This window comes from Maniola hyperantus, chromosome 10, assembly GCF_902806685.2.
Source record: "Maniola hyperantus chromosome 10, iAphHyp1.2, whole genome shotgun sequence".
In the NCBI taxonomy this organism is placed as follows: Eukaryota; Metazoa; Arthropoda; class Insecta; order Lepidoptera; family Nymphalidae; genus Maniola; species Maniola hyperantus.
In genome coordinates this window covers 6,492,926-6,520,730 of record NC_048545.1, presented here as the reverse complement: position 1 = coordinate 6,520,730, position 27,805 = coordinate 6,492,926, and the positions used below count along the sequence as shown (strand labels likewise).

General features: G+C 38.0%; 2 protein-coding genes and 1 long non-coding RNA gene across 3 annotated transcripts; 1 reads left to right on the top strand and 2 right to left on the bottom strand.

The window, feature by feature from the left end:
* The first annotated feature begins 211 nt into the window (after positions 1–211).
* LOC117986192 (IQ motif and ubiquitin-like domain-containing protein) lies at positions 212–3,458 on the top strand. Its single transcript, XM_034973032.2, has 5 exons — positions 212–1,143; positions 1,259–1,371; positions 1,444–1,652; positions 1,797–1,926; positions 2,138–3,458. The coding sequence occupies exons 1-5, from the start codon at positions 219–221 to the stop codon at positions 3,266–3,268; spliced, it is 2,508 nt and encodes an 835-aa protein (XP_034828923.1). The 5' UTR covers positions 212–218; the 3' UTR covers positions 3,269–3,458.
* A 302-nt stretch (positions 3,459–3,760) lies between these two features.
* Positions 3,761–24,162, bottom strand: wapl (wings apart-like). The gene is made up of 14 exons (XM_034973031.2): positions 23,534–24,162; positions 21,428–23,319; positions 20,504–20,692; positions 19,358–19,462; positions 18,617–18,760; positions 17,917–18,038; positions 16,031–16,157; positions 15,079–15,294; positions 14,121–14,316; positions 13,345–13,466; positions 12,063–12,226; positions 10,659–10,765; positions 9,973–10,157; positions 3,761–9,452 (listed from the first exon to the last, which is right to left on the bottom strand). The coding sequence occupies exons 1-14, from the start codon at positions 23,691–23,693 to the stop codon at positions 9,180–9,182; spliced, it is 4,002 nt and encodes a 1,333-aa protein (XP_034828922.1). The 5' UTR covers positions 23,694–24,162; the 3' UTR covers positions 3,761–9,179.
* A 1,468-nt stretch (positions 24,163–25,630) lies between these two features.
* On the bottom strand, positions 25,631–26,737 carry LOC138402950 (uncharacterized). The gene is made up of 3 exons (XR_011237262.1): positions 26,473–26,737; positions 26,070–26,201; positions 25,631–25,811 (listed from the first exon to the last, which is right to left on the bottom strand). It is a non-coding gene; the product is annotated as an uncharacterized lncRNA (long non-coding RNA).
* Positions 26,738–27,805: the final 1,068 nt, after the last annotated feature.

Below are 27,805 nucleotides of genomic sequence, written 5' to 3'. Positions count from 1 at the left end.
AATCAAACAAACAAACAAACAAACAAACAAACAAACAAACAAACAAACAAAGTTTTCCTCTTTATAATATTAGTGTAGATATAGAGACTTGACAGATATTTATCATTTCCCTAGCAACCGTATCATAGAAACAAACTTGCTATTTCTGTCAATTTTCACCACGTTTTTGTAGTTTACACTTTGTTATTTTTAAAACCAGTTTAAATATCAACTAAAATATGGATACTGAAAGGACAATAGGCATCGCTCCAAACCCTGAGTGTATAAAGGGAGCAGTTGCGTGCCAATGTGAACTAGGCCGTGAGAAATTGCTGACGGCTCCGCCCTACAAGCGTGTCTGTTCCACAGTCGAAGACGATGTCAAGTTGCGTCTGCAGACTGCCCCGTGCTCCAGGGATCTCGAACAATACAAATGCCCAGTCAGCCATATTCTCGTTAATTTCAAGTCGCCTCTATCACCTAACGATGTGTTCAACAAAGTCTTCCCATCTAATACCCCAATTAAGCAAGTCAAGCGCAAGCTAGCCAAATTGCTCTCAGTTTCCAATAATAATCTAGTATTGACAAAAAATAGAAACGTATTGAAGGAAACAAGCCTTCTATCAGACCTAAACGCCGATGCGCTCGGAAATCTTTCGATCGATGTCTTTACAAAGGATTCGGAGGAATTTTCTCTATCATCAATTCCCAAAGAATCTTACGTTCATGAACTTATCCACACCATGATGCCAAAAAAGAAAACAACGCCTTTTATTGCGATTAAATTTAGAGTAAGAAATCAAAATGGAGTATTTACTCGTTCATACCATTCTATCATGAAGGTACATGAAGTTAAAAAGAATTTAGCTGGTGTGTTTCAAGTGGATCCAGACATCCTGGTACTATTGCGAGAAGATCGCCCTCTAAAAGACCGCATGGCATTGTTAGATCTTGATTATGATAAATATGGAATTGTTGAGGTAGAACTTCTAACTAAAAATAATGAAAAACTTAATTTAGAGAGATTGTACAAGGAAATGCCTTTTACTGATGTTTTGACTGTGATGGTCCCTTTTGGCAGTGTTGTAAAATATATTAATGTTGAAATATTTTCAAAACCAATAAAGAAGCCTTTTCTTGGTGGTTATAAAAATGTTCATACAGGTTAGTCAAACCGAAGACCTATATTTTCTAGATAAAGATAAAGATATTCCTCGTTCCCAAGTTTATAACAAGGAATTGGTATAACAATCTCAATCAAGTTTACTTCTTTTTTCAGGTACCATTTACCACCATGCTTACACACAAACCCCACAAAAGCCTGAAAAAGTGTTGCCAGAAAATAAAACCTGTCGCGATACCCAAACAGCGGAAATGCGGGAGAAAATTTACGTGAGTATGAATAGAATTTACAAAAAATAATCACCTAACCAAGATTCTGATACAAAAATAATTTCATTTCAGGACACAAATTATAGCAGATCTACGCAAATGGATTGTGTCCACGCTTATATTCCAAACGTATGCGACAGAATTATAGTACCGCAACCCTACGAGACATACGAAGAAATGATCGTGAGACTTAATCATAATCATTATGCAGCCATAATACAGAGGGCCTTCAGACATCACCAGTTTAGGCAGAAAGTTAAAAGATGGTTGAAAGAATGTATGTAAGTATCTAAGATCTCGTAGTCGTAAATAGGTACTTAGGTATTAATTGAGTTTGAAGAGATAATTATAACGCAAATATCTACACAATTTGCAAGGTTTTGAAGATGATTCATTGACGTATTGCAATAATAATTCATTTACAGGGAAAGAATTGCAAGAATGGAAGAGGAGAAGAGGTTCGAACGCGAAGCTATCGAAAGAAGATTACGAAAAGATCTCGTCACCAAAACATTTCCAAAGACTCGCGAAGACTTTGATCAACTATACGCTATGGTAATAGCTTACTATCACATACGAGTTTTTTGTTTTACTAGCAAGTGCTTCTAGTATAAAGCTTATTTTACACTATGCAATTTTTAGAGTTAAAATTAGTACCTAAGGATGTTGAGAACGCCAATATTGACCGGACTATAATATAATTTATATCCCGTAGTTTGAAATAAGCTTAAATAAAGTATTAATATATTTTGGTAAATGTTTACAGGTTGATCGCTGGAAACATGCAGAAATCGCAAGAATCTCACAACTTCACTCTAAGGGCCCTAAAATTGCTGAATTCACGCTCTTATTAGATAAAGAAGTTGAACTTCTACGTTGTATTGAAGCTTATAGAGTTAAAGTACGGGAAGACAGTCGAAAAACCAAAGAAAAGAAATTTTTAGAAGAGATATCCAAACCCGTCGCATGGTACGGTCGTGATGGCAAATTGATAACGATGGATACCGTAGAAATTCAAAAAGCAAGAAAACTCAAAGAATTATATAATTCATTTATTCGAGACGATGTGGATGTTAAAGAAAGAATAGAGCTTTTAGTAAACATGAAATTCGCTGTTCAAGAATTTCGTCACCCCTTAGCTGAAGAGATTATAACGCTGCTTGATAGAGAATGTGATCTTCTTGTCAGAAGATATAATGATTATCAACTTGAATTTCTGAGACGACGAATAGCTGCTAGCGTGTTCCACTTGATTAAAACATCTGAACTAAACTCCGATGTGACTAAGTGCAAGGATATAAGGGATTATAGAAAAATGGAAGATAGTAGGCTTTATTTTTGTGAAATGTGCCATCAAGTGAAACTTAACACCGAGTTTCCATTGAATGCTAAAATGAGTGGTTTCTTGGTATGCACATCTTGCTCCTGGAAAGATGTGTCCGAACGATTATGGATCGACATGACCCCGTATAAATTCATTCTAAGGGCTGTCCAACGTGATGAAAGGAAAAGAAAGTGTTGGGGATCCTTGGCTTTTGTCCTCCAAGAGAAAGATATATTCTTCATCGCAGAAAAACTATGGCATTCTCATTCAGCCATTAGCGAATGTAGCGACATGACTGAGCTAAGGTTGTGTAGATGGCACGTCAATGAAGACTGGTCTCCGTGGAATTGTTTCTTAGTCACTGTTCAAGAAATGAAAGCTCACTTGAAGCTAGAAAACCCTGAGAGTGTATACGACGAGGAACTCGTCCAGAAAGTACAAAACAAGCATAAGATTGCCAAAGGTAATTTCGAGCAGCTCCTGACTGTCAACAAACGCCTGACAGAGAGCGGGGACTGGGCGGGCGTTCGCGCGCCCGCTGTTGCCCGTGTAGATGCTGTTGATAGAATATGAACTAATTTAGACTAATTTAACGATTTTATAAACAAATCATGATGTTATTATATTTACTCAGTAGTAAGCTATTGTAGATTGATTTATATAGAAAATTACGTGCTACATTTTTGTGGCAATAATATTTTGTAGATTTTTAATATTAGGTAGATATAATAAACTCTAGTAGAAAAAATGTTACGATACCACCATTGACAACCAAAAATATTATGCTTCATTAAAAATATTAGATCCATTTGATTTTTGTTATTTGATATAAAATTGAAGTAGTACCGAAATAATTAGCTTTGAGAAAAACAATGTTTTAAGCTCACGCTTTTTAAATATTTATTCAATCTATTATTTTCGAATGTTGTGTATGAAAGATACATTATAAGTTATTGCCACAATAGTATGCTATTTAATATTTTCACAAAATATAAATGTTAATATAGATAAAATGTTTTTTATAATAATCAGTCACGGGGTAAAGGACAGTCAAGAGATACAATATTTAAATCGTCCTTCTTTTAATATAATTACTTGTAATACTTTATAACATAATTACACATTACATTTACAGATAATTTCTCAAGATATCAAACTCTCCTGCTCATCTAAAATAACATATAATAAAGGTATTAAAACACAAGTGTGATATAAAGTGAAATTTGATAACGAAATGCAAGGAGCTAAGCTTAGATCATACACCTACAATAAATTACGTAAATATAATTTAGATAATTATAATCATTAAATCTGTACAAAAAACACAAAACAACCCAGTCTATTAACATAATCTTATATAAAATAAAATCTAAAATTATACACAAAATAAATTGGTACGAGAATCCGAGCTAACTGCTAAGGTAGAAACTACGGTTAAAAAATTGCTTAAAAATTAAGTAAAGCTGTCACAAAATGTCATTCCAACTACTGCAGGAAAATTAAAAACCAGACGTTACTATAACCATTGAAAAGTATATAAACCCGTAAAAACTCCTGTTATGTGTTTATTTGTTAAGGACGAAGTCTTTTGTATGACCGAAAATACCATTTTACGAATGTTTTAAATCAGGATACAGAACAGGAACTTTTACGCTTATTACACAAGTTAATGACAAATTAAGTAGAATGCCTAGTAATGAGTCGTTTGTAGCTGAATAACTTTATTTTGATTTTCTTATTCATAACATGTTGTACACAAATCTCTAATCAAATTTACATGTCCATAATAACTCGCACAAAGGAAATAAAATTATTATGAAAAAAGGATGACATCACTTAGACCTATATCAATTTAGTGCGTGGGTAGAGATCTATGTATATACTTTGACTTGGCTCAGAGTTAAGACAGTTAAAACAAGATAGATTTATAGTCATAAATCTCGTTTCAACTCTGTAAATTAAGTCTTTTAAGTAAAGTCTGAGTAAATTCAAAGAAGATTTATAGACCTCAGACTCCGTTCATACGGCATTAACACCACAAGTGTTTTGGTAGAAATCTTAACCAAATACGTAACATAGCACACTGCGTATAGAACCCTTCACACGGAAAACTCTTACGTTTTTCATCGGGTAAACAATATTCAAACTATGTGCCACTATGTATTCGGTAAGATTTAGGCCTAGCGTCCACTGGCTGCATCCCTACATGTCAGCACACACTGATGCCACGGTATCCTTAGGTATGCAGATGCCCTGGCATGCTGTCTAAACTAATAACGCCCGCGAGAATGTCGTAGCGTTCCGAGAGATATCGAGGCGTTCCGAAGACTGCCGGCATGGCATGCCTAAGCTCACCGCAACATTATTTTTGAACCTACGAAAAGTCAAGTAATTATGATCTACTAGATGATGCCCGCGACTTTGTCTACGTGGATTTAGAATTTATATCTCTCTAACTCTATTATTTTCCGGGACAAAAGTAATCTATGTCCAACCCCGAGAAGTAAGCTAACTCTGTACCTAATTTCATTAAAATTAGCGTGAAAAGCTGGCAGACAGACAGACACACACTTTCGGATTTATAATATTTGTGTTGATTAGTATTGATTATTATTCATTACTTGAAAAATCCCTTGTCGTGCCGTGCCGCAAATGGGTGTCGGATCTTATCCTGCAGGAAACGTGTAGCGCAAGTGCCGAGTGCAAGGTTTGTTTTTTTAAACTAAATTGGAAACCATGGTACTAATTCTGTTGTAAACAAAACTACTGAATTAACATGTCTAAAAAACTATCATTTTCTCAAGATTGCAACATTGCGGAAAAGGGTAGCAATAGTTTTTAGACATAATTTATTTAGTGTGTGTGTTTGTGTGAATTAGTACCAATGTATCAGTAGGTTTCATCTGGAAATTATATTAATAAGAACTTGTAACAGAAAATCGTATTCCAATGTTTCGATAAAGCTTCAATTTCGATTACAAGACTTCAGTACATATTATAAATTCTTTGTCTACCTTTCAAAAACTAGCGTCATATATAAAACAATCAATTTTACACTACACTCATTAATATTTACGTGATAAACAAATTTGTTCGTGTCTATAGAATTAAAATCTTGGCTAGACTACTTTTTGATGTGTTTGTTCACAATTCGCTGGTGCTTTTTGTGGTGACCACAGCTGTATCACCTTATTCTTCGGTTAATTTACTAGATATTTGATAGGTATAGGTAAAGCATGTCAAGACGAAATCAATCTATAATTTGCGACGGCAGTTGGGGTACGAGGCGAGGGGGACGCCCCGCACACCCACTCGTCACCCGCGCTATCCCGCACCGGGCTAGCGAGGGCCTGTGCGCGTGTGCGTGGCGTCCCCACCCCAATTGCCATGTCGACCTGCCGGGTACTATATCATATAGTCCCTATGTGTCAGTGTACGCAATAGGTATTACAATTCCTCACATTTATACAATAAAATAAAAATTAATCTCAATCATATTATATTTCTTGAACGAAAGTTCAACTGTCCTATTAGATAATAAAAATATAATATAAGTATAAATTAGACCTAACAAAGACAAAAATATTTTTTAAATTGTCATTACATAAAAGTATGTGTAAGTAGATACACTATGCCATCAGTAGATACTATAATATAATATTCCAAATTATCAAAATGAACGAAAAATCTAAAGTAGGTACATAAGGCGCATGTATGTACTAGAGACTTTTCGTGGTTATCCTTTAACATTATGCTATACAGAGATTATAGCGCGTCACTATAAGTTATTTAACGAACCTATATTTTTTAACGAAATAAACTCAACTTCTGACCACCTGGGTCTGGCATGAAATTGCAAACTATTTAGTAGCAGTTTTGATAAATCCACTTTACGGCTGAGAATCCACAGATCGTACCTACTTTGAGTTTACTTATGGTTGAAATGAGACAGAAACGGTCAAAGCCATGTAGTACATTCTATAGGTGGTCTCTGTCTCGGAGAGAGTAAGACTGATCGCACTTTGGATGTGTTTTCGAACGAATTTGACTCGTACAATACGCACGAACAATCACGACCTTCCAAACACTATGGGGGCACGCAGACTGGGTGAGAGTTACTTATACGTGCGTGTAGTTCCGACGTCCGAAAACAACCCGAACTTGTAAGGATTTTTAACACTGCGTTGTTCATGGAAAATGATTGATGAACTTGGTTTACAGACACAAATGTTTGTGGGATCAAAGAGAATTATCGTGAAGATACAGATTATCATTATTCATCAGTCATCACGCACCAAAGACGACTTCACGAAAGCGATATCACCGGGACACTGCCTGTTAAATGGAAATTTAAACGTGGCACCACTCAATTTGAGCGAACAGCATTCATACCTTTACGTAAGACACAAATTCGCATCCAATGTGCGGTTAACCTTAATGTATCTGACATAAATCTGCCTCGTTTTTAAGCTCTTAAGGAAAGTTTGAGCGAAGTCAAAGTGCACTCAATTAGATCTCAGCCTAAAAGGTAAAGTAAAAAGTTGCGATGTTTCCCGTGAATTAATGCGAACAAACACTAAAACCAAAATGAAGATTGGTAAATTATCTATCGGATACGGGAGTTAACGAACGCTTAAGCTAATAGCTATCGATTAAAAGTCCAACATGATAATTGTCCTATTTATTATTAATGTAAGCATAAATCATCTCTCAATAGTTGCGAACTAACATAGTTAGCGTTTGTACATTTTGCACGAACGGTTTGATCGAGTCCCTTCGAACAAGCAACGATCTTTAAAATCTCAAAATCGCATACAAATAACCTCGCCATCATATTTTAGTCAACAGAGACCAATCTATTAGAACTATCTAATAATATAATTTATTTACAATAAAAGAATTGTGCCTCTTCAGAACGATACTCGATAAATTTGTAACCCTCTTCAAAAGTCTATAATACAAAAAGTGCAGACACAATATTCACATAAAAGAATACATATCTATTATACACTTAATCGACTATTTTTGCACTTTTATATTGCCAGGTCAGTGGCTTAAACTCGGAATATCTCAATTTAATTAAGATTTCATAACCCATATCCATGATTAATGCACCTAACTACCTTAACATTTGCGAACTATATTTACAATTTAATTTAGTTTTGAAGAAGGAAGTATTGTTACAGAAAGGCGGTACTAACCGAGTGCAGACGCGTTCTGCTACGGGAATATTCATGGATTTATTTTACAAATGGCATACCTCTATTACTAGTTGACTCAATCCGCACGGAATCTTTATTTACATGACAAAACAATAATATGACGATGTACTTATGTAATTTAAATAAAATAATTATTCTTATATAGAAGGGATATTATTATAAAATTGTAATTATTTTAGATTGACCAGTAAGAGAATTCTATCGCGCGAGAACATTCCAACTTCATGTGTAATTTTATTTCAGTGACGACTAATATTATAGAGGTAAAGTTTGGTTGTAGGGCCTAATCTGCGGAACTAATGATGCGATTCCAAAAATTTTGATAGATGCTACATTATCCTAGATTCCCAGAGTGCTTTAGAATATATTCTACAAATTATATCACACGGACGAAGTCGCAGAAAGTCATTTGTTAAAATATGAACGCGAGCCGTGCAATAGTTTAAATTATTGCTATCCAAAATATAGAAATGACTAAACTGTCAGAACTGATAATTTCGCACTATACAAAATTATACGATACAAAAATAGCAAAACATTTTAAGAAAAGGGCAGAAAAAAGGTGTACGTATTCCTGTTGATCCTAGATACTTCAAATCTACATGGGCTGTATGAGTCGCAGGGAGCCGTTAGATTCAGGCGGCGCAAGACCGTGGCGTGTGGAAGTCCCTACAAGAGACCTTTGTCCAGCAGTAGACAACTATCGGTTGATACTGACGACGAATATGGGCTGTACATTTATTACGTGAAAATGACATTTTAGGTCTATTCATTTCCATATATTTTCATGGTAATCATTTGTATGGGATTACGTAACAGAGAGAGCGCTACACTAACTTCTTTTCGCGGATAGGGTATATATTGGTCATCTATCATCGCGCAAACAGTGCGTTTATTTTTGACAGTTTCTTGTCCACTTTACCGTCAAGAAACTTAAATCGAAAGTAGTACAATAAAATGAATATAGCATTTTCAAAAACTAAAGAGGTGTGTCAATTTCAGTAGTAGCCATCAATCTCTATGGAGGAGGACATCCTATCGGAGCTGGACGTACTGTTTATGGAATAGTTGAGGTTGCTCAGGGACATGTCTTGAGGCATGACCGGGGCGAGATTTGATAAAACTTGTTTAAAAGTCGCGCAAACGATGCGTTTACTCTTGAGTTTCTTGTCTACTTTACCGCCAAGAAATCTACCTTGAGTCGAAAGTAGTACAATAAAATGGGTATGCAAAATTTAATAAACTAAAAAGGTATGTCAATTTCAGTGGTAACCATCAATCTCCATGGAGGAGGACATCCTATCGGAGCTGGACGTGCTGTTCATGCTGTAGTTCATGGAATAGTTGAGGTTGCTCAGGGACATGTCTTGCGGCACATCAGAAGGCGAGGTCTGGTAGTAGCTGCTCGGGTATGCGGCGGTGTATGGGGCGGCCGGAGGGGGTTGTTCGGGCTGCGAGTTTTCCTTGTCACTAGTTTCCATGAACTGTATTATCCGCTGCGTTGATTTCACGTGCGCTACTATTGCTGCCTCGGCCTGTGAAATAAATGTAGTCATTATTATTATTGATGTTTTCTCAAGATACGTGTTTTGAGAATCAAGACCTCACCTATGAGGAGATAGTTGAGTGGACGATCTCAAGCAAGATGCTGCCACAAAACAATATTGTGCCTCTTGTGACTAACAATATATGTATACACAATATTGTTTTGTGGCAAGAGATGAGTGGTTAGAAAAGTCTGTCCGATTGCGGCAGAAGTGCAGGTACAATGTCACAATCGCAATCACCTGATTGGTTGGCGCTCGCTCACTATTGGTTACAATGCACTGTTGCAGCAAGAATACCATAAATTCAACCAATCACAACAATTGAGATTGTAATAATAATTGATACAGGTTTTCCGCAGTCGACCAGCATTTTTGCTATATTTTGACGTGCAAATTTTAGTTTTCAATTTGATCGCTCAACTTATTTATTACAATTGAACCAAATCGACAGTCACATGAAGTTGCGGTAAACTAGAAGCAATTAACAACAGCAAGTAGGTGTACTCACGCTAGCGGTGAGCGAGAGGAAGGTGAAGTACTTCTTGAGCGTGGGCAGCATGGGCGCGTAGGTGGGAACGCGCGCGCGCACGGCGGCCGCGTGGGCGGGCGACACCACGGCCATGTTGCCCAGCAGCAGAGCGGTGTACGCGCCCACCATCGTGTGCTCCATGTGCGTGCCCGCGCGCGCCAGTACTGAAGAACAACCATCATGTAAGAAATACTACTACAGTACCCGGTAAACAAACGTTGACTCTATTGGCTGGCAAACTGCGATGCACGCGATTTGCCTATCAGTCAGCGAAGGTGCACACCATTGGTGGATAAGTTGACCCTTGCTTCCTGGATACGCAAACTTTCCTCCATAATGTTCAAGTTGTTTGCTGGGGACTATACCAGTCTGAAGAGGAATGCATGTCGGCTGGATAGTGATCTCGCGGGGAGACTGCCCGAATAACAGACACAACCTAGGAACATTAATTGTTATTTATCAGTCCCGTGTCATTCGGACATGTACCTAACTCGAAGACTAGACCAAAAATAGACGTCATTTTTGGTTTTGTTATTATTATATAAAATGTACTCATACTTTTATTTAATTCGACTATGATGCAGTTTCTGCTGGAAACACAATCTAATAGTGGCAGCTGTCTTAGAGACCCTATTTTATATGTGTACAGGACGACTATTACTTACACTTGGCTACTGTTTCATCGATGTCGTCTTGCTGCTTCTTCTTGTCTTTCTTCGCTCCCTCGTCCTTCTCACCATCTAATAAGGCATCTGTGTTTTCTTCTGCTCTCCTGTAACGAAAAGTAATAAGAAAGTATGAACAGGGGTGTGATGATGATGACGATGGAACCCGTTTATTTCCACGTGGAACTTAGGGCTGCAGCAGTTGTTTTCCCTGTTTCTCTATCTGCCTTGACATGGCTCCATTATAAAAATAGAGTTGTAAGGGTGTGGAGTTTTATTGTTAGTGATAAAATTGATAATAGACTGATTTCCTTCGATAGCTGATTGATATTGATTGATATACGATATTTATATTGATGAGTGGCGACCCGTGTTGCACTGTCTTAAATAACTGCATTTTCACTGACACGGAGCTGTGCGGAATGGAGCTTAGCGGACCGTGAATTGGCCAATCACAGTGCTCGGAATCTCTCCGCTGATGCGGAGTGGAGATCCGCATCAGTGGAGCGTGTAAGTGGAGCGGACCTAATTTTAAAATAAAAATATTTAAACACGCGGCCCCCGCCCAGCCCCGACAGAACGGAGTCAAGCAGGCGGAGGCCACAAAGCAGAGGGTAGCGGCACGGTGCGGCGCGGCGGGTAGGGTAGATAAATTTGACTGATCGGCTCAATGCAGCTCTAGTCCGCCTCGCTCCGCTTCAATGGAAACACTTGCCATTTTTCACTGCTCTTCTCCGCTCAGCTCTGGTGACTAGGGACAGTTAGTCGCTAGTAGAGCTGGCTTAGATTAATTAGGTGGAGCAGAAATAGTCTGTGATGTCTAGAAACGCTTCGCGATATGACGTCATGACGCTAACACAACAGACTGCAGGCAAGCCAAAGGGGCTTTTCCCAACATAGACAAACGACAAACTAACATACTACTCCGCCTGGACAGAGGTAAACTTAGGAAGGTGGTGGGACTCATAACAGGGCATAGCCCACTAAACAAACACCTTTTCGTTATAGGTGTTACCGACAGTCCTCTGTGCAGGGCCTGCATGGAAGTCGATGAAACACCGACGCACGTACTCCTGGAGTGCACGGGCGTAGCAGATCAACGCGAGCGCCATTTAGGTTCCCCGACCTCACTCCATGAAGCCCTCGGCAACCTGGGCGGTCTATTTGGCTTCTGGAGCGAGCTTAGATGGCTGGAGTGGAGACTTCGGCGGGGACGGGCAATGCACGCACAACAGACGGAAACGTTTAAGTGCGGAAACCAGCCCAGAGTGAAGAAAGAAAGAAAAGAATGACGTCATGTTCACTGTCCACACTTATCTGCACGCTCAGGAGCCTTTTCGTGTTTAATATCATTGTTTTGTACTGTAGATGTAATAGACCCATATTTATGTAAAAAGATCTTACCTAGCCAATTCTTCCCGCTTGTAGAACAGATCTACAATGAAGTCGAGCGCAGACATGCTCCGCGATATGACGTCATGGTCACTGTCCACACGTATCCGCACGCTCAGGAGCCTTTGCGTGTTTATATCATTGTTTTGTACTAAGTTTATTAGCAGCATTAATACCTATAAGAAAATGAAAAACAGTTTAAATAATAATTTAAATTTAAGATTATATAAGACATTTCTTTCAAGCATTTAAGATATTATTTGGTTTCCAAAATATAGAGAGCATCGCAGGAGCCACTTGACAGTTTGAAGAGAACTAAATCTATTGGGTAGGAAAGACTACACTACAACTACACTAGATTACGACATGGGGTTATTCAAGGGGCGGACCAAAAAATTTCTGAAAGGCCGGCAACACATCGGCAGTTCCTCTGGTGCTGCACATATTCAGGAGCGGCGGTAATCACTTAACATCAGGTGACCCGCCTGCTCTTTTGTTTGCTATCTCTATTTTAAAAAAATTACTTCGGAATCAGCAGTGGTAGTAGTAGACGCATTTGACGATTCAAAAGTACTTGTAAAAGTTTAATTGAATCTAAATAAAAGGAAAAGCTGCCTGACTGATCTATCAACATGACTTAGATATCCGCTAAGAAAGATTTTTTGAAATTTCAACCCCTAAGGGGATAAAATACGGGGTTTAAATTTCGTGTACGTAGTCCACGCGGATGAAGTCGCGCGTATAACCTAGTAATTTTTTTTTTGATTTTGACTGTCCAGAAGTCCACTGATTGAGACGACTGGACTAGATGACGAAAACAGGTGAGGTCAAGTAAGCATATCTTTACGACCTGTGGCGAGTTTTTTCATCATTGTGTGTTTATTCTATTATATTAATTAGCTACAGTAAGATTTAAAGTGCGTGATTTTCAGACAACAAATGTGTAAAGTGCGCGGTAGAAAGAAATGTACATACATCGGCCTTTATAATATTTCGGCTTTGTAGAGCGTTGTCTCTGTTACTCATACCTATACGTTTAGTCATCTCAACAAGATAAGACAACTCATACCTATACGTTTAGTCATCTCAACAAGACAGAGATAACGCTCTACAAATCTACCATCTCCTTTTAAAGCTCGATGTACATTACTTTCTGCTGCGTACTGTACGAATTACGTAACCGAAAGTACTTGAAGTAAATCTTTATCTGGCTGTTATATTATGGTGATTTTCGACTTCTGCGCAGTTCAACATGCAGTATGGGTGATGTAAGCTAACAAGGTTCTATACTTACACAAACACAGAAGTCGAAGTTCTTATCATCAGGTATGAAGTTCCCTTGGTTATTCAGCATTATCAAACAGATCTCCATTACTGAAGGCTGTTCTCCCACCACGTCCGCGCCAACCGCTGACGCTGTAACAAAAAATTATTATCAGTAAAAAAGGTAACCCTAATTTTTTTAGATGAATTTCACTATTAGATATTTTTTAAATGTTAGGTTATGTATTCATACTTAATATTATGAATGCGAAAGTGTGAGTCTGTCTGTCTGCTAGGTTCTCGCGGCCGATCCGTTTAACTGATTTCGACGAAATTTAGTACAGAGACAGCTTGCATGCGGAGAACGAACATAGGCTACTGTTTGGCTCGGAAAATCAAAGTTCCCACGGAATCTATAAAAACCTTAATCCACTCGGCCGAAGCCACGTGCATTATCTAGTGTTTTAGTAAATTAGTTTAGACTTTAGGGCCTCGCCCATGCAGCGCTGTAGCAATGCCATAAGGTAACTAATTAATCAGTAAGTGTTGTTGACTGGAGTTTTATCAGCTACTAGCTGATGCCCACGACTTCGTATGCGTGGATTTAGGTTTTTAAAAATCCTGTGGGAACCCCTAAATTTTCCGGGATAAAAAGTAGCGTATGTCCTTCCCCGGGGTGCAAGCTACCTCTGTACCAAATTTCATCAAAATCGGTTGAACGGTTGAGCCGTGAAAAGCTAGCAGACAGACAGACAGACAGACAGACACACTTTCGCATTTATAATATTAGTATGGATGAGTACTCACACGCGATGCCGAACGAGTGCGACAAGTTGACTAGCACTTTGACGGCAGGCAGGGCGGCGTCCAACAGCGCGGTTCGCAGTTGCAGCTCGGTCTTGGCCTCGCCCACGCAGCGCCGCAGCAATGCCACCAAGGTGCGCGCCGCCCCTAGCGATCCCGTCACCAGGTGTTGCTGATTCGCTTCGTTTTGTTGCGTCACCTAAAGGAAAGTGTTCATATTGTAGTAGTTAGGTAATATATTTTCCTCGCTGAGATAATATAATTATTGATATTAAAAATTGATCTCTTGAAAAGAGCAACCGCCGAGTTTCTTGCTGGTTCTTCTCTTCTCGGTAGAAACGGCATTCTGAACCAGTGGTAAATTAAACTAGTTGACGATTCAAAAGCACTTGTAAAAGTTTACTTGAATAAAAATCTATTCTATTCTATTAATAAAAATCGCAAATAGATCTCTAATCTACGCGCGCAGTCTTGTATCGTGCGGACTATGTATGTGGTCCACTCCACCTAAGTTTCGAAGTCTTTTTGACAGCAACAGCTATGTACTTAAATTCAACTTTATGTTCTTGGACATAGCGTTCGAATTGGTATACTAAAAATAAAAAAAGTAAAGCACAAAGTTTCTGCGTGCCTGGACTTGCCGCCGCAGTTATGCCAAAATAAATAAAGCTTGCTTTTATACCAAGAAAGACGCTGCCTGTCGGCTCTACTGGTGTGCGTTAGAGCTAGCGCACACCACGTTGCGGCGAGTTGCGGTGCGTTTTAAAATTCGTAAATTTAAATTTAAATCTATGAAAATCCGGTGCGGAATTAATTGCAGTGAGCGCGCTTCTATAAATAGTTCTAAAAAAACGTACTAAAATTTACCGTTGTGCGCGCTAGCTCTTACGCCTATAAGATCTTTAACTAAGAAACTCTGCAAAGTTATGGCATGTACTTTAACACATCATACAGTACTTACGTTCTCCAGAACACGCATACACCTGTCCGCCTTCCTCAACACATCGACCTCCGCACTGCTCCAAGAGCTAGCGGGTGACTCCAATCTGCCCGCGCAATCTTGTATCGTACGGACTATGTGGTCCACTCCGCCAAGGTTCCGAAGCTCCTCCTTAAACCATTCGCCTGCACGTTTCGACGTCAACGACAATAGCGTTTCCATTGCTAAATGTCCCACCTTTTTTGGAAAAAAAATGACTTGCTAATATTATTTTAAGACCTTAAAAATTAACATCGAAAGAAAAAGGTCTGGCAAAAAATATACTGTTTTGGGTAACTATATATTAATAGTTTTTAAATATAATTTATCAATCAATGCAGCTGTCCCAATTGCTCAAGTGGTCTCTTGTACGACAATGAAGGAAAAATTGAAATTAGTTGTGCAGCTTCAGTCTGAGGAGGTCAGTTGACTATGTCAACCTGCCCGTGTACCACTCTAACAGTTGGCCCACTGCCGCCGACGAGGAAGCGACTAGCTGTCGACTATTTCAAGAAAGAAGAATTAGTTTATCAAGAAACGTACAATCGATATAATATGTATTATGACTCAGCTCCGTATCAATAAAAAACAAATATATTTGTGATAGCTAGTGACCGTGCAGACCATCGGCAAGAACTCTCTCTCCAAGCTTGTCGAACGACAAGAACTATCAAAGAAAACTCTCTCTTTCTCTCTCGTTCTCTTGGTGGTCAAAACACTCGCGCAGTTTGCATAGGGATTAATTAATGTATAACGAGCGATTACTCGCACACTGCTTCATAGCCCAGCGACAAGATTATCCCAACTACACACTTGTTTTTTTTTTGCTTGCTAATTTATTTCTAGTTTTTAGGTCAACTCATTTCTCGCTAATCGAAGGCAGCCGCCTTGAACTATCCCTGAAAGTATATAATATGAATTACTATATACATACTGTAATATTCTCCAAATCCAGATGGTTGGCTTTCCCTTGACTTTTGATCTCAGCACACAACTCCCGGACCCTCTCCTGCGTCTTCGCAAGTTGAGCCGAGGTTAACCCGCAGTCGTCAAGTGCATTCCTGTGATTAAATAAATATATTTCCTTTGTCAAAATCAATTAATATTGAAGCACAGCAAAACAAAAATAACTTGATTAGTAAAAATCTAGATGATGAAGAACTACTTGGTATAAAAATTTCAGTACCTACTCATTATCAAAATTTAATTTTCCCAGTAGAGATAAGATCTCCTTTGTGCACGTCTTAAGATCCAAACACATTTGCGCTGCGCTGCGCGATGCGCCAGAAGCTTGTTCCATACGAAATCACATGAACTATATTTGCCGCGCCGCGTCGCTCAAGTGCGCTTTACTCCATATGTTACAGTTTATATGGAGTCCATACAACTACAAGTTTATCTACTAGACTACACAAGTTTTAAGCCCCTATTTTACCCCCTTAGGGGTTGTATTTTCAAAAATCCTTTGTTAGATGATGTCTACGTCATAATAGCTGTTCTGCATGCCAAAATTAGATAAAATAGATCAATCAGTCAATCAGCTTTTCCTTTTACATATATACAGAATATTTCCGCGCCGCGTCGCGGTTTAAGCAGCTTAAGTGCTTTGGCAAGTTAAAAAGAAAGAAGGCGTCTATCAATCATCACTCATTACTAAAATAATTGACTAATTTTAGAACCGGTGTATCTTATATTATATTAATTAACTTAAAATGTAAGAAGTATTAATTACGAAACAGTATCTCAGAAGTCAGATGCAAAATAATATCACTTCACTATTTCATTCACTGGGTCATTAACCTGTCACGCAAGGTCATTGCCCCCAGCCACACATGATTAGAAAGTGGATATTGTATGATTCATTTATCACTATTGAAATGAGATTTGTACATATGACGATCTGTCAGAGGTTAAGATCTGTAAGAGGATGTTTAATATTTTTTGGTGCAAACTCAGTTATACATATACCGTACATGATTGACGCATACCGCTGAGCCTAGAAACTTGAAGGAAATTGAGGCACTAGGAGTGCACTAAGGAAAGACTAAGAAAGTTCATTAATATGTAAGTCTATGCAGACAAAGTCGCGGAAATAAACTTGTAAATATTAAGTGTTGATACTATGAGTCAAATCAAATCAAATCATTTATTCAAAATAGGTAATAAGTTACGCTTTTTGATGGTCGGTTGTTTATTCGAACTTAAAACTAAAGCTACGAGGATTTCTAACGCGCCCAGGTCTATATGAGTCAATATGAATTATATCAGAAAAATAATTAATCTTATCAGATTTTCCAATCCAGTTGGCACACTGGCCTCTACTAATACAAATAGTCAAATACGCTGGACTTGGTATTGACCTGAGTAACTTGATTATCGCCATTTTGACGCTGATTTTGATGAGTGATCGTCATGTGAATGTAATCAGGAGGTCAATTTCGTAAAATCTGCGTCAATCATTATTACAATCTCAATTGTTGTGATTGGCTGAATTTGTGCGATTCTTGTTGCAATTCAATGCATTGTAGCCAATAGTGAGTGGGCGTCAACCAATCAGAGGTGATTGCGATCGTGACATTGTAGCTGTCATTCTACCGCAATCGAGCAGCTGGTCAACATGAGGACCATGACATAGAGTGTCAATTTTGATTCCCGGTACACTCAGTGGGGTGCTTTGATTCGGCCCAAAAAAAAGCTATCATTTTGTATGGCACCTTATCTAGCGTACTTGTATGTCCACTGTTCATATCTACGAGTTGGCAAAACAAAATACATTCTAAATACAAAGGTATAATGATTGATGGATAAAAGATAACTCACTTGTGTGACGCATCAGACTCAAGTAGATTCAGCATTAGCTCTAGCGATTCTCGATCCAAGTCCATATTTAGACGATCTTGAGAAAGCACAAACATTACTGTTGCTGTGCACAAACCCAAGCTCTAAAAGATAACAATCATAAATAAATAATCATAGATTAATAAATGTATATTTAAAAACTTAAAACTATTTAAAAAATACAGACCAGAACCTCCCTGGCGCAGTGGTAAGCGCTGTGGTCTTGTTAGTGGGAGGTCCCACCATCGATTCTCGGCATGGGTTTGGAATTTTATAATTTCTAAATTTCAGGTCTGGTCTGGTGGGAGGCTACGGCCTTGGCTAGCTACCCCCCTACCGGCAAAGCCGTGCCGTCAAGCGATTTGGCGTTCCGTTACGATGCCGTGTAGAAACGAAAGGGGTACCGGTTTAAAAAAAACTGCCATTACCCCTTGAAGGTTAGCCTGCATCCATCTTAGATTGCATCATCACTTACCATTAGGTGAGATTGCTGTCAAGGGCTAACTTGTATGACTTGTATCTGAATAAAAAAAAACCAGATTTAATTTAGAAATTATAAATTTCCAACTGACAACTAACAACCACTGATGGGAATCCAACCCGGGATCTCACACTCATAAGACCACCACTGCGCCAGGGGGGGTTCCTAAAGTAGTACTGAGAAGATTAAAGTAATAAATACCTGGTCATTGGTGGCATCATGTAAGGCGCTAAAGAACTTCTGTACGGTGCCGTGCGCACGCAAGTGCATACGGAACGCGGGCGCTGTGCACTTGCTGGCCAGCGTTATAGCAGACAGGCATCGCGTCGACATTGGGTTATTGTCCTGACGAACAACGTTATTATTGAAGTCAAAGATATTATAAAACTCCGGATAGGCAAAGGCCAAATATACGTGTTTTAAAAAGTGATTTAGAATACAACATAGGGTTATTCAAGGGGGGGACCAACAAATTCCTAAAAGGCCGGCAACGCATCGGCGGTTCCTCTGGTGCTGCAAATGTTCATGGGCGGCAGTAATCACTTAACATCAGGTGACCCGCATGCTCGTTTGCTCGCTATCTCTATTTAAAAAAAAAAAGTGAAGACTGGGATTAAAGAAGGGAAACATTGATTACCAATACACAAAGTATGCCTTTTCACAACTCAACTGCTAAACCCCTTGAATTGCTTGCTTGAAAACTGATCTTGACAAAATTTGGCATGGAGATAGCTTGCATCCCAAGAACATAGGATACCTTTTTTCTTAGATAATCAAAGAGTTTCCACATGATTCTTAAAAAATTTACACACACAAAGTCACAGGCATAAGCAATTGAGTTTATAGTCTGCAGCTGTTTGGACAGTAAGGTAATTGCAAAATTGCAGTTTAAGTGCATTTATTGCTGTTGAAATTCTATAAAAAATTTAATATGTTACATACTTGCAATGCGTCTAAAAGATATTCAACATCATCATTGAATTCCTGGAATTCACCAATCTCTTGTATCTGATGCGCCTTTTTAACGTTCCGCACAACAGTGTAGTACTGAAAGTTAACAATTTTATTTTAATAACATGCAACATCTATACCCTATGTGCGGAAAGAAGTTAGTACACAGCTCTCTCTGTTACGTAACCACATACAAATGATAGAGGCAAAAATCTCAGCGGGCGCTAACCTTTTTGAGTCACCAATCAATGACAAAGAAAACTATGTTTTCTAATCCAATCAATGACAAACAAACCTATGTTTTCTAATTTACCGAAAAACTATTTTTAATTTTGTATTTAGTATTAATTATTATGTTTAAGATATTTGCATGCCAGCTTGGCGTGGTTCAGCTGGACCAATGTACTGTTATGTATGTATTAACACCTGTTTGTATACCTGTATCAGCAAATAAATAAAATTGAATTGAATTGAATTTCGAATATTTTTTGTAAACACTTTCGAATTGAATTTCGAATGTTTTAAAAAAAATGTTTGTGATTTGTTAGTGCCTCAAAATGGTTACACCCTCTGAGATTTTTGCCTCTCTCATTTGTGTTGGATCACGTAACAGAGAGCGCTATACTAACTTCTTTCCGCGGATAGGGTATAGAATCACTATATCACTATACCACTTATCCGATATGTACAATTTTACATAAAGTAGAGAGTTACATAGAGATAACACAATGTAGCTGATTCTATTGTACACAGCCTCTAAATTAACACGTCTAAATGCAATCCTTTTCTGCAGGGAGCATTGTGGAAGTGATAGGAATATATATTTTAGGTCTGTTATTTTAGTTTAGAGGTTATGTACGACAGAATTAGCCACAATATAGAGAACAGTTAAGAAAACACGTAATCAGTTCACTATTTAATTCAGTATTGACATATATCATTAATCAAAGGTATAGTAAGCGACAGGTCAAGATGGCAATCGGGGAGGGAACACTCCGCACACCCACACAACCCTCGCGTGTGTGTGTGGCTAGCACGGGTGACGTCGAGTGTGCTGGGCGTCCGCCCGCCTTATACCACGATTGTCATCTCAACCTGTCGCATACCATAATGGGTGGTATCATATTGTTACTGTACCTCTTTAGCCTCCTTAGCACATCTCACACTTGTATAAGGTTTAACAGGTTCATCCAAAGTTGGACTGTCCATTATGGGATTGGCTGCTCTATATCTTGTGACTCTTGTTAGTTCCTCTGGCACTTCTGCTACTGGATTACTGACTTCTGGTGTCCCAGCGGGCTCTGGTCTAGGAGTTTCATTTCCTTTCTGATCATGAAAATAAATCTATGATTAGAAGAGAGGCTTCATGCATAAAGGAAAATAAAAAAATTTAGTAAATAATAGGCACAAGGGGGCATATAGTACATACATTTTTAGAACTCACTCACCATAATATATTATGCTCTGTGTCAACTGTCATGTTAAAAGTACAATTTTAGTCTATAATCCAAGGGTGAACCATACTTTTACCACCCTACCGGCAAAACCGTGCCTCCAAGCAATTTAGCGTTCCAGTATGATGCAGTGTAGAAACCAAAGGGGTATGGGTTTAATAAAAATTGCCATACCCCTTCCAGGTTAGACCACATCCATCTTAGATTGCATCATCACTTAGCACCTGGTGAGATTGTAGTCAAGGGCTAACTTGTATCTGAATTTAAAAAAAAAGCTGAAATCTGTTTTTGTACAATGTGCGGTCATAAGCCTCATGCTAAAGATTGGACTACTTGTTTTGCATGCACTGTAGAATATATTGGCTACTAGCTTATGCCCATGACTTCGTCCGCGTGGATTTAGGTTATCAAAAACCCTGTGGGAACTCTTTGATTTTCCGGGATAAAAAGTAGCCTATGTCACTCTCCCAGTCTTTAACTATACCCATGCAAAACATAACGTCAAAAACGTTGCTCCGTTGCGACGTGATTGAAGGACAAACCAACAAACAAACACACTTTCGCATTTATAATATGGGTACTGATTTACTGATGTGTAGCTACTTACATCATTTGCCCATTCATGTCTGTAAAGATGTCTTCGTTTCCTAGCTGGCAATGGAGAAGGATTATCATTTACCAATGATTTACTCTTGAATATTGAACCTTTTTTCTTGGTTATAACTAACTTAACACTAGGTTTATCCTCCATATGATCTTCAGAATCTATTCGCTGAGGAGACTTGAATACATCATCCGGGTGACATTTCTGTGACTCTTCCTCTGAAAGCTCATGTGGGCAGCTGTTGTATGCCGAATCTGATGACTGAGTTTGAATTTGAGCCTCGTTTGGTTCACGGGGTGATACATTATCATCCGTCTGCTGTTCTTGTGGAGTGTCTACACGTGTATCATTTTGTTCTATTTCTTCGTTTTCATCAGTATGGTCAACACTTTCATCATTTTGCTCTGCCAGTGCATCTGCAACCATTTGTTCTTTCAGACTTGCTAATGTCTCTCTGGAACTGGGACTCGAATGTCTGCCATGTTTTTCTTTATGCTTTTGCTTCTTATGTGGTTTTTTATGTGTCACCTTTTCCTTATTACTATTCCCAGATAATATGTCAATTAGTTCATCCTTTTCTAACTGAGATTCTGTCTCGTTTTCAATACCTTGTTGTATTTCAGATGTTGTTACATTAGCTGTTGCAATTGGATTATCAGTTACCGTTTCATGTCTTCTCTTTCCCTTTTTATTTTCTTTCTTCAAATCATTAACTGTCCTTATTAACTGTTTACTTGATATTCGAGCTAAACTTTCTAGATCATCATCATTTTCACTATAATTTATATTTGGCCTATTCCTTCTCGATCTACCGCCTGTCACTTCAGGTGGTTTAGGTTCAGGTTTAGGCTCCTTAGGCTGCTTATCTGAATCTAGTTTAGCTAATTGTGCCTCAGTGTGATCCAATTGCTTATTTTTCTTAGACTCTTTTTCTTTCTCCTGTGTAGGAGATGCTAGAGTTTTATAAAGGTCATAAGCATCAGAACCTGGCACTGGAGAAGTAACCTTTTTAGTAGATTCATCTTCAGTATGTTTGTGATGCTTTTTATGAGATTTATGTTCTTTCTTTTCCTTTTTCTTCTCTTTTTTAATTTCTTGGCTTAGTCCTGCACACTTAATAGTGATTTTGAGGCCCTCATGTTTAGGAGAACAGATGGTTTCCACTGTAGGACTTTTCTTGTGATCGGAACCTACATCAGAATGTGTATCCATTGAAGAATGCCTATCTGAACTTGGTGATGTAAATCCTTCATTTGAATCTGTACTTACTATTCTAGATGTTCCTTTAGAAATTCTAAGTACTATGGGTGGTGGTTTACGCTCCTCATTGGTTTCTTTACTAGTAGATGGACTCATCACCTCCACATTCTTAGCTGGGCTTTTAGAAGGGCTCGTAACCAAAGGACTAGCCTTAGGGGAAGGAGGCTTCGGAGGTGTTGATTCATATCGTATAAAGTCAGGAATTGGACTATTGCTTCCATCCTCAGCATAATTTATTACCTTATCTCGATTACGAACCAAATACCTCTTATTGGGAGGCTGTGAATTTTCAGCTGTAGGTTCCTCTTTCTTTGATGCTTTAGTGGCAAAACTCCTTTTGTTTCTACTCTTTTCAGAGTTACGTCTCGGTAATTCTGGTGATGAGGAGTCTCTGTTATATCTACTTTTCTTAGTTGTTTTCTTTTCCTTAGCAGAGCCTGAGTGTTCCGGTGACAGTGGTGCAGCAGGTACAGGTGGAGCATATGTAATTTGTGGCACTGGTGGGTATAGCTCAGCATTGCGAGATTTAAAAAACTTTTTGGGCTTTGGTGGTGGTTGCTCAGTTTCAACAGCCGGTACTGTTAGTGGACTGTTCTGGTCCTGAACAGGCTTTTTATGTATATTGTTTTGAAATGCTGTAATGTAAATATAGACATGTTATGAGTTTGTGTGAAAAAAAAATGAAACTAGTATATAATGAGTCAGAATTTTAAATTAGGGCATCTGAGAAACTAAAAGATTTACTTTCATAAACATGATGTGGTTGCACCAAATAGAACAATTTGTACACAAAGTTATGTTTATCACTAAACTTCAAGGCCAAACAAGAATTTACTATTGAATGCTTACCGTAAGGAGCGCTCCTAATGGATGTGAAGCTGGTAATTCCCCACTTGCCCACCGTTCCCGCCGAGCGAGCAGCCGAGGGACAATTACTGTTCTCTCTGAAGAGCGCACTGTCCAGCGGCACAGCCACGCTGCCGCTTCGGCCTCTGCCCCAGCGCGACATGCTGATAATTTCATCAAATTTGATGACACCTGCGCTGTCTTTCCGAATCAATCAATTCTTCAAATGTCAAAGATGCAAGTTACACATGGCGCCTTCTTAATCACGTACCTATACCACGTTAGTTTCAATTTAAAAACGTATCAACACTTCGTTAACACTCATTAGACTTTCTCCAATAGCAATGAAAACACTACCCATAAAGATAACACATTACACACCCGCCATTTTTACAGGAGCTATGTACTTTCTTCACAGACGCATTCGAATGTATTTGTAAGATAACAATCCTTCGATAATTCACATCGTACTTTATAACAACTTACATTACGATTAAAGAATTTCTTTGAACTTTTGAGGTAGTTAATTAATGTTGACTCAAACATTAATAATGACAAATAGGACGAAGTTACAAACTGCGATGTTGTCATCTCATAACACCAGCAGCGCCATATTGGCAAAGCAAAACAAGTGAAAACAAGGAAGCGATTTACAGCCAATAGGAGCTAGGCAGGCCGTAGACATTTTTACTTTATGGATCTGGATTCCAGCCTTTTCGAGTCTATGCTATAGACTTTTTTAATTGGCTTTGCAGCTCTGGACTCTAGCTTTTTTGAGCCTATGCCATAGACATTTTAAACTACTTTACAGCTGTGGACTCTAGCCTTTTTAACTTAGGCAATAGTTTTTTTAACTTGCTTTACGGCTCTGGGTTATATCAAGCCCTTTGGGTCTAGGCACGGTCTAGACTCTAGGCTATGGACCGGCTCATTCACACTAAAGAGAGAGCACAGATAAAGTTACTAATGTGATAAACAGAGACGCAACTAACCTATTTTTTGTCCCTTATCGTGTAAGCAATTTTTTTAAGAATTACAACTTTAGTTGCAAAACAAACTTTGAGAATTTGTGCCGTCATTGTATTTCTCATTTGTTATTTAGTTACTTATTTTCACATAAAAAACGTTTAATACAAAAATATTGTTGAGCGGTTTAATACAAATATTGAAAAGTAAACTATGGTAATATTATTGTCGTGTTATTCATCGTTACGTAGTGCTATCGCTATCTCACACGCGGTTACACAGTACTTTAGTCTAGCTTTTTTAATTAGTCTACGCTATAGACAGACAATAGGGACGATTCTCTTTAACACAATCTCAAATTAACGTCTAAATCTAGTGCTATCCTTTTAAGATTGCAAGATTTGCAAGATTATGAAAGGGATAGCAAGAGATTTAGACGTATCATTTTAATTTAAATTAGAGCAAAGAAATTGTATGCCTACTACTACGTAGTACACTTTTAGAGATTGTGTACAACGGAATTATCCACACTAACGTTTTCACCAGAGGCGACTAACCCAGGCTAGTTATATGGAATGGCTCTAATATTTAACAAAAACTGTGAATTTCAGATTTTTTACCTAGCAACACCGCATAGGTATAAAAGGACAGCGCAAAGAGATAGTATACCTCTTAGATGAATGATTACCTGGATGGATACTAAGCTCCAAATGCGTGTCAATTCATTTATGTGTGCGTGCGTCATCTTGTCACTGTGTGCACCCATATACGGTTGGGACGACGAATTTTTTAAGGATATCCATATTACAGCTAAATTAATTCTCTATGTTCAGATGACGGAACACTTTCATTAAAAAACAGTAAATCTCTTCGAATATTTTTTTATTTATAAATGCGAAAGTGTGTTTGTCCTTCCTTCACGCCCTAACTAAACAACCAATCGACTTGATTTTTGGCATGGATATATTTGAAAGGACGGAGAAGTAACAAAGGAAAGGTACTAATCCTCGCGGACGAAGTCGCGGGCATCAGCTAGTACTTAGTATAAAAGGAAACACATTTTAATTAATTCAAATCAATTTATTGAGTAAAAAGAAGATAGGCAAACAGTTTGTTGGTTCTACTTCCCACCGCTTCAAATGTAGGTAGATAAAAAATGTGACTTGTTTTAGGATCGTCTTTATACGTGAACAAATCAGATCTAAGTTGAGATCAGCTGGCATATTATAGCGGCTCGATACTCTCTAGGATAGGATTTCCACACGCCACGGTCTTGCGCCAACACCATCCGACTCCCTGCGACTCTCTTTACAATCTGTTAAAAAAAACAAGTAATAAAATTAAAAAGCTATAAGACTCACGATGAACTACAGTGGCCCTGGTAAGTTCTATTTTCCTTATTACTGACCAAAAATAGAAGCATTTGACGATTCAAAAGTAAGAACTTCTAAAAGTTTATAATTGAATAAAAAATTATCCTCAATAACAGTCTTTACCAAACTACTTACCTACTCTTGCAACATGACATTGAGGAGTTGGATTAGTGATTAGTTGTTACAAAGTTTATACCTACCTGGCAGCCAGCCTGGGTAGCCTAGTATCTATTCACAATCAGCAGACCCAAGGCTTCTAAGGTAGATAAAGTTCGACTCGTTTTGGTTTCACTATTAGCCAGCTCTTGACGTGGTTTTAGTTTTTTTATAACCTGAAATAAAATTTTATTTGTCATGCTTTTAAACATGCAAAAATCCTTATGATCGTCATAGGGATTTTTGCATTTTTAACAAAAAGTAAAAAAAAACTAAAACATAAGAAATAATTTACTTCCTCAAAACTGCAAATTAATAGTTGGTCTCTTTTTGTTTTACTATCGTCAAATCAAGAAAATTGCAATGTGCTACTTATCTAGTAGTAGACACCTACCGGCTACCTACATACAATCTGAAAGTGCTTAAGTACATACTGGTTGATAGTACCTAACTATTTGGGATATCCTTCAAATGTACTGGTACTGCATCTAATTCTTATTTGTTTTAACTATATTAACTATATTTTAAACCAAAAATATAGTTAACAGGATTTTCGAAATGTTTTGAACATCGGCGAGAATATTTCTTTGGCTCCCAGTTTTTTCGTTTTATGGCCCTGATCCACGCATTTCTAATTTCAGGACATTTTGGAAATCTACAAAAGTATGCAAATATTATTAAAACGATAAATTTTATTTTATCGATAAAGTATGTACACACATCACTACAAATGAGGTCTAAAATAATGCATTAAATAAATATTAAATTACGCTATGAAACGTGATTTTGTTACTTTGTCACGAGATGATTACACTTATAATATGCAAATCTTTAATTTTCAGCAATTTTCGGAGTAAAAATCGCGGTTGGTAGCGATGAAATAATTATTAAACACTTACCCATGAAAATACAATACTGGAGCTTTTACGCCTCCTTCCGTAGATCTGGAGGTAAAAAACACACCGTCACACATTTTGTTTTCACTTTTAAGCTTACTTTTGAGCCAGACTTATGTGCTTTTTAAATATTTTTAATAAATATTACATCAAACCCCAATGTTTTGTCTGCTTAAGGGGGCATCTGTCAACTATACTGGTCACTATTTTCACCGATAGAGCGACGTTGCCAGACTTTTATGAGCTATCGCTTTTACACGAATTGAGGTTCCCTGAAACAATACCTCTTTGACACATAGATGTACAAGAGCGGCAACACGTTATGGTTACCTCTATGTATACCTACTATCTCTATGGTATACCTACATTACATTTCATTCATCCAAGGGACAGCGTGACTAAGAGCGTGACACTTCACAAGAAGGCGGCGTAAGATTTTCACCACGCGCCAAAAGAACCTTGTCGCATCGTAAACGTGTCGAACATTGTGAGTCGATGATCATCGACGATGGAAAATATAGCATGTAAGTATACTTCTATATATTATAATAATCTATACCAATAAATAGAATTGAAATGTCTGTCTGTAATCTATACCTAGGTAGGTAGGTACTAATAAATAAAATTGAAATGTCTGTCTGTAATTTTGAAATAACTGCCTCAAATTGAGGTCATAAATGGTCATTTGAACTATACTACCATATTATACACATTATACTTAGGTACTACCATCACACGTTTTAAAATTTTTGTCTGTCTGTCTGTCTGACTGTCTGTTTGAACAGGCTAATCTTCGGAATGGTTGAACAGGGCTGAACCTATTTTAACGGGACTTTCACAGACAAGTAGAGGATTGACCAAGGAGTAACATTCAGTGCGACAAG

Excerpts from the sequence above, each read along its gene's own strand:
- LOC117986192 (XM_034973032.2), top strand. The coding sequence starts at position 219 with ATGGATACTGAAAGGACAATAGGCATCGCTCCAAACCCTGAGTGTATA. Across the intron at positions 1,144-1,258 it reads TTATAAAAATGTTCATACAG|GTACCATTTACCACCATGCT; the intron begins GTTAGTCAAACC and ends TTCTTTTTTCAG. Across the intron at positions 1,372-1,443 it reads AAATGCGGGAGAAAATTTAC|GACACAAATTATAGCAGATC; the intron begins GTGAGTATGAAT and ends ATTTCATTTCAG.
- wapl (XM_034973031.2), bottom strand. The coding sequence starts at position 23,693 with ATGTCGCGCTGGGGCAGAGGCCGAAGCGGCAGCGTGGCTGTGCCGCTG. Across the intron at positions 19,463-20,503 it reads GTGCTAAGGAGGCTAAAGAG|TACTACACTGTTGTGCGGAA; the intron begins GTACAGTAACAA and ends GTTAACTTTCAG. Across the intron at positions 15,295-16,030 it reads TGGATTTGGAGAATATTACA|GTGGGACATTTAGCAATGGA; the intron begins GTATGTATATAG and ends TTTCCAAAAAAG.